The following is a 6,632-nucleotide window of genomic DNA, read 5'->3' as shown; positions in this document are numbered from 1 at the left end:
AAGCTGCTGGCCGGCTTCATCCCCCTGCTGGCAGCCCCCCTGGAGCCCTGCTACACGGACCCCCACACCGACACGGTGAGACCCCCGCACCCACACACTGAGACCCCCACACGGTGAGACCCCCACGGTGAGACCCCCACACCCACACGGTGAGACCCCCACGGTAAGACCCCCACACCCCCACGGTGAGACCCCCACATCCAGCGTAAAGCTGATTTTCCCCCCCCAGTAAACTGGCGCCACTACACTTACGCCTGGAGAGGCATGTCGGAGAAAAGCAGAGCCGTGTTCCGGCACAAATGATACTTGGTGCTATTTTAGTGATCCAAAAAGCAATTGCACCACTGACCGACAAACACCTGCAAGACTCATTTATCCTCCTGTAAAATAGCAACAGCGCCCGAAACTTGTGTTTTTTCCGTTTCATACTTGCGCTTCAGACCGTTAAAATAGGGCCCTAAGGAGTTGTATAGATAGATATGATGTTATATTTATAGATCTAGATGTATAGAGTTCTCTAAAGAGGTCCTCTGGTCTCCAGGGCATCGCGGCGGACTGCAAGAGGGTGACGGTGCTCAAGTACTTCCTGGAGGCACTCTGCGGACAGGAAGAGCCTCTGCTGGCCTTCAAAGGCGGTAAATACGTCTCCATGGCGACCGGCCCGTCCCTCCACCCCTGGACGGAGCGTGGGAAGAAGAAGGAGTCCCAGGAGAAGGAGGTGATGTTCTGCACAGCTCCAATCTATGGGATTAAACCAGCTCCACCCTATGAGATTAAACCAGCTCCACCCTATGAGATTAAACCAGCTCCACCCTATGAGATTAAATCAGTTCCACCCTATGGGGTTAAATCAGTTCCACCCTATGAGATTAAACCAGCTCCATCCTATGGGATTAAATCAGATCCATCCTATGGGATTAAACCAGATCCATCCTATGAGATTAAATCATTTCCACCCTATGGGGTTAAATCAGTTCCACTCTATGAGATTAAACCAGCTCCATCCTATGGGATTAAATCAGATCCATCCTATGGGATTAAACCAGATCCATCCTATGGGATTAAATCAGATCCATCCTATGGGATTAAACCAGATCCATCCTATGAGATTAAATCAGTTCCACCCTATGAGATTAAATCAGATCCATCCTATGGGATTAAACCAGATCCATCCTATGGGATTAAATCAGATCCATCCTATGGGATTAAACCAGATCCATCCTATGAGATTAAATCAGTTCCACCCTATGAGATTAAACCAGCTCCATCCTATGAGATTAAACCAGATCCATCCTATGAGATTAAACCAGCTCCATCCTATGAGATTAAACCAGATCCATCCTATGGGATTAAATCAGCTCCATCCTATGGGATTAAATAACGTCTGGGAGGGGGGCGTGTTACAGTCAACTCTGGACTGGTCGATGCTCTGTCCTCAGTCCTCGGGACAGAAGGGCCTCGACGACAACGGCCGCATGACAGAGGAGCAGGTAAGAGTTTCCCTGACCTCTGACCTCTGACCCCCAGGGGGACGACGTTATCGTGGAGGCGGAGTCGTCTCTGTCGGCCTCGGAGGACGGCGACGCGGAGGACGGCGACGCGGAGGACGACATCAGAGAGCTGCGGGCGCGGCGCAGCGTGCTGACCAACAAGCTGGCCGAGCAGCAGAAGAGGCGGGACAAGATACAGGTAAGGCCCGCCTCCCCGCCATCAACCCCCCCCGCCACCCGGGGCCTCTGGGAGCAGGTGTGGTCGGGGTGCCTTCTCTCACTCCTCCTCTCGTGTTCATCTAGAAATTATCAGAACCTGAAGGTCCTCCACATAAAGTGTCCTCTGAGGTCCCCGTCGGGCAATAAAGCGCCACTTTAGACCACAATGTAGTCCGTGGTGTAAAGATTATCTATCGTGTACTTCTGCCCAAAAATGTATGTGGTCTTTTGTAGTTATGACACTGTGTGCACTGGCCTAAACTGACAAGTGTTTGGTCCAATCCCATTGCTCGGTTGTCAACTGTCACTCATCGCACGGTGATTGATTGCCAGCTTTGGTTAAGGCTAGCAGGCCTGCTGTCACTCAACGAAGCTGTAACCTAACCCCGCCCCCTCTGCTCCAGGCGGTGCTGCAGACGGGCGGTCAGCTGCAGCTAGAGGTGCGGCCGTACTTCCTGGTCCCGGACACCAACGGCTTCATCGACCACCTCGACGGGCTCACCACGCTGCTGCGCTCGGCCGCATACATCCTGGTGGTGCCGCTGATAGGTGAGGCCCTGGGTACATCCTGGTGGTGCCGCTGATAGGTGAGGCCCTGGGTACATCCTGGTGGTGCTGCTGATAGGTGAGGCCCTGGGGGGAGGTATGCTAGGACAGGGAGGACCATGAACCCGGGCGGTGATGGATGTGATCCAGGTCATCCAGGTGGTGGAGGTGATCCAGGTGGTGGAGGTGATCCAGGTGATGGGTGCGGTCCAGGTGATGTGTGTGGTCCAGGTGATGGGTGTGGTCCAGGTGATGGATGTGATCCAGGTGATGGATGTGATCCAGGTGATGCATGTGGTCCAGGTGATGGAGGTGGTCCAGGTGATGGAGGTGGTCCAGGTGATGGGTGTGGTCCAGGTTCCCTGCGTGTGTATGGCTCTAACACGCCTCCTCTGCCCCTCAGTGATCACAGAGTTGGACGGTCTCGCCAAGGGCCAGGACAGCTTCGGCGGCGGCGGTAACTATGGCAACGGCGCCCACGTGCGGGCAGTGCAGGAGAAGGCGCGGCAGGCCGTGGCCTTCCTGGAGCGCGGGTTCGAGGCCCGCGAGCCCGGGCTGCGAGCCCTGACCAGCCGGGGGAACCAGCTGGAGTCCATCGCCTTCCGCAGCGAGGACACCTCCGGGCAGCAGGTAGGGGGCGGGGCCAAGGCGAGGGGAGGGGCTCACAGGGTGGGCAGAGAGGCGGGGCTCACAGGGGGAGGGGCGGGGCTCACAGGGGGAGGGGCTGGGCTCACAGGGGGAGGGGTGGGGCCAAGGCAGGGGGTGGGGCGGGGCTCCCACAGGGCGAGGGTCGGGCTCACAGGGCAAGGGGCGGGGTGAAGGCAGGGGGAGGGGCGGGGCTCCCATAAGGCGGGGGGGGTGCTCACAGGGCAGGGGCTCCCACAGGTGTCCTGATGCCGTTTGATGGAGCTCTGTCTGGTCTTCTCAGGGCAACAACGACGACGTCATCCTGTCCTGCTGCCTCCACTACTGCAAAGACAACAAGGACGTCCTGCCTGAGACCAGAGGTACTGAGGGTACTACTACTGAGGGTACTATTGAGGGTACAACTGAGTACTACTACTGAGTACTACTACTGAGGGTACTACTGAGTACTACTACTGAGGGTACAACTGAGGGTACTACTAGGCAAGGCAAGGCAACTTTATTTATATAGCACTTTTCATACACAAGGCAGACTCAAAGTGCTTCACATATAAACAGTCATACAATACAAGAAAATAATAGATAAGTAAAAAGTAAAATAGATAGAAAATAAAGGCAAAGTTTAAAAAAACATTTTAGAAAGGCAGAGTTAATAAATGCATTTTAGAAAGTGAGAAAATAAAGGCAAAGTTACTAATAAAATATAAAATAGAAGCATTGTAGATTTAAGATTTAGCAGAAAGCTAAAGCAAACATAAAAGTCTTCAGTCTTGTTTTAAAAGCTGTCAGAGTTGGGGCAAGTCTTAAATCCTCAGAGTTTATTCCAGCTATTTGTTGCATAGTAACTAAATCCTGCTTCCCCATGTTTCGTGTTGACTCTGGGGATAATTAACAGACTGTAAGGAGACCATTGCAGTAATCAAGCTTGCTAGTGATAAAGGCATGTACAAGTGTTTGTAAGTCTTCGGTAGACATGAGCCCTCTAAGTCTTGCTACGTTTTTAAGGTGATAATATGCAGATTTTGTAACTGATTTGATGTGATTGTCGAAATGTAAATCTGAATCCATGATAACCCCTAGATTTCTGGCTTTGATTAAGGTTTTCAGGGACAGAGAGTTACCCAACAAGTTACCAAACACCTTCAGTGTTGGGTAACTTTAAGCCTTTCGGTTTTAGCACCAAATACAATTATCTCGGTTTTGTCCTCAATTTTGGCACATCCAGTCTTTGACTTGCTCAATGCACTGGCACAACAGATATATGGGCTGATAGTCATTTGGTGATAGAGATACATAGATTTGTGTGTCATCAGCATAGCAGTGATGGTCAATATTGTTATTTTGCATGATTTGCCCTAGTGGGAGTATGTAGATGTTGAATAGAGAGGGTCCTAAGATCGAACCTTGTGGGACTCCACATGTCACGTTTGTTGATTCTGAAACAAAGTCGCCAATGGAAACAAAACAGGGGGTCCGGGGGTTGAGTGATGACTGTTGTGGTCCACAGGGGGTCCGGTGCGGCTGCACAGGGAGGTGGTCCTGCTCACAGACGACCGTAACCTGCGGGTCAAAGCGCTGACCCGCAACGTCCCGGTCCGCGACATCGCCGCCTTCCTCAGCTGGGCCCAGGTGGGCTGAGGGGCCCGCCCGGGGCCCCGGGGGGCCGCCACCCATACACCGCCCGCCGCTGAGACAGCGGAGGAGCAGAGGACACGCTGGGAGGAGCAGAGGACACGCTGGGAGGAGGAGGAGGGGGGAGGGCGGAGGAGGAGGAGGAGGAAGAGGAAGAGGAGGAGGAGCCACCTCTTGTGAAGCGCAGGAAATCTCTGCTCCAAACACAGGAAGCGTTGTAACTGATCCCAAAGGTTTCAGAGAGTGTTTTGTTTTTATCCATCTGCCCTCTCTTGATGAGCGTCTGTGAGTGTGTGTGTGTGTGTGTGTGTGTGTGTGTGTGTGTGTGTGTGTGTTTATCTGCTGGCTCCTCCGTGCCTGACCCTCACCTCCTCGGTGCGATCCGGAGAAGAGGAGGGGGTGTGGTTTGGTTGGAGGGGGTGTGGCCTGGTCCATCTACAGCTAGAGTTTGATTCAGATCACTAGAAAGAGTCGATTCAGGCTCCGGTAGAACGAGAGCACAGCAGCACTCAGAGAGAGAGAGAGAGGGGGAGAGAGAGAGCAACACTCAGAGAGAGAGAAAGAGAGGGGGAGAGAGAGAGCAGCACTCAGAGAGAGAGAGAGGGGGAGAGAGAGAGTGAGCAGCACTCAGAGAGAGAGAGATTAGGACCACAAGCAGTAGTGGCTTAGATGGTGACCTTTCACAGGCCTCAGAACTCCTGGAGACGTGAGGCTGCACACAACACAACACAACATGACAACAGAACAACACACCACAACAACACAACACATCAGAACAACACAACAACCGAGACCAGCAGGTTGCTGGTCTCGTGTGCGGGAGAAAGACCACCGACCTGAAGGTGGTGGGTTTGAGGTGAACCGTGCCCTCCCGGCCTTCACCTCCTAGACTGATGAAGAGGAGGACCTGGTTTCCTGTGTCTGCAGGAAGGCCCAACGGTCGCTGACCTCGTTAACGGAGGCTATCCTTGTTAACGGAGGCTGACCTTGTTAACAGAGGCTGACCTCGTTAACGGAGGCTATCGTTAACGGAGGCTGACCTTGTTAACGGAGGCTGACCTTGTTAACGGAGGCTATCGTTAACGGAGGCTGACCTTGTTAACGGAGGCTGACCTTGTTAACAGAGGCTGACCTCGTTAACGGAGGCTATCCTTGTTAACGGAGGCTGACCTTGTTAATGGAGGCTGTCCTCGTTAACGGAGGCTATCCTCGTTAACGGAGGCTGTCATCGCTCCGATGTTGTAAAACATGTGAGATTGTTATTTGATTTTTATCTGCTCATCTGTGTGCTTTTCTTTTCTCTATGTTTACGACGTTTTGTGATTTCTCTCCATCAGCAGAGGTGTTTATGTTTTATAGTCTGATTTGATTCAGTTCTTTGGACCTCATCTCGTGGATCCTACAACCTCCCTGGTTGGTTTCAGTTTGAACAAAAGGTTTCTAGCGGTTCTTACCGTTCTTTGATTTGAAATACTTTCCCTCTAGATGAGTCTTTTTAGATCTTTATTATTTGGTAGCGGGGCTGCGGATGACGTCTTTGGGAAATGTCTCTTCCTCTGTTAGTCGTGTACATTAGTTGGAAAAGGTTTGGCTCACATAGAAGTCGATTTCCTTGACTTTTTGTTTCCCATTTCCCATTATTGTCTTCCTTTCTCTTCAGTTTGAGTGTCACCCTCATTAATTCGAGCATCACCCATCACCAGAGTTAAATTAGCTCATTCAGTTCAATTAGCTCATTCATTTCAATTACCTCAGTCAGTTCTCTGGCTTAAGAAATAAAAGTATGCTTTACTTACTAAAGAATCTGCAGAAGCTGCATCCTTTGTTACGTATCACATTTTTGTCTGGCTTCAAAAAATATATATAATCTAGTGCATGTTAAGAAATGATTGATTGCTTACCTACATGATTTTAATAGCACACCTTTTGTAGCCAATGTAGTCAGCAGATGGTTTCAGCATCAGCAGTCTGGGCCACAGCATGTGGTCTGGTCAGTCTACTGGTTACTGTTTAGACTTCTGGTTAGTATGGTTAAACACCAGTTGCGTTACTTTGGTGCTTTTATGGACTGCTCTTTTTCTCAAAACTATTTCTTCCATT

At 51.2% G+C, this 6,632-nt stretch overlaps 1 protein-coding gene across 1 annotated transcript in view; it reads left to right on the top strand.

Annotated features, from left to right (window-relative positions):
* Positions 1-6,632, top strand: part of smg6 (SMG6 nonsense mediated mRNA decay factor) — a gene marked incomplete at its 5' end in the record, with an annotated part of 13,135 nt that extends 6,503 nt beyond the window's left edge. The window contains 7 exons of the mRNA XM_084473681.1: positions 4-75; positions 542-718; positions 1,528-1,689; positions 2,114-2,258; positions 2,659-2,885; positions 3,184-3,262; positions 4,408-6,632. Coding sequence (XP_084329807.1) covers positions 4-75; positions 542-718; positions 1,528-1,689; positions 2,114-2,258; positions 2,659-2,885; positions 3,184-3,262; positions 4,408-4,538 — 993 coding nt within the window. The 3' untranslated portion in view covers positions 4,539-6,632. The remainder of the gene's footprint in view (positions 1-3; positions 76-541; positions 719-1,527; positions 1,690-2,113; positions 2,259-2,658; positions 2,886-3,183; positions 3,263-4,407) is intronic.

This window comes from Micromesistius poutassou (genome assembly GCF_964030765.1).
Source record: "Micromesistius poutassou genome assembly, chromosome: 10".
NCBI classification, from domain to species: Eukaryota; Metazoa; Chordata; class Actinopteri; order Gadiformes; family Gadidae; genus Micromesistius; species Micromesistius poutassou.
This window is presented reverse-complemented; position numbering and strand designations above follow the sequence as displayed.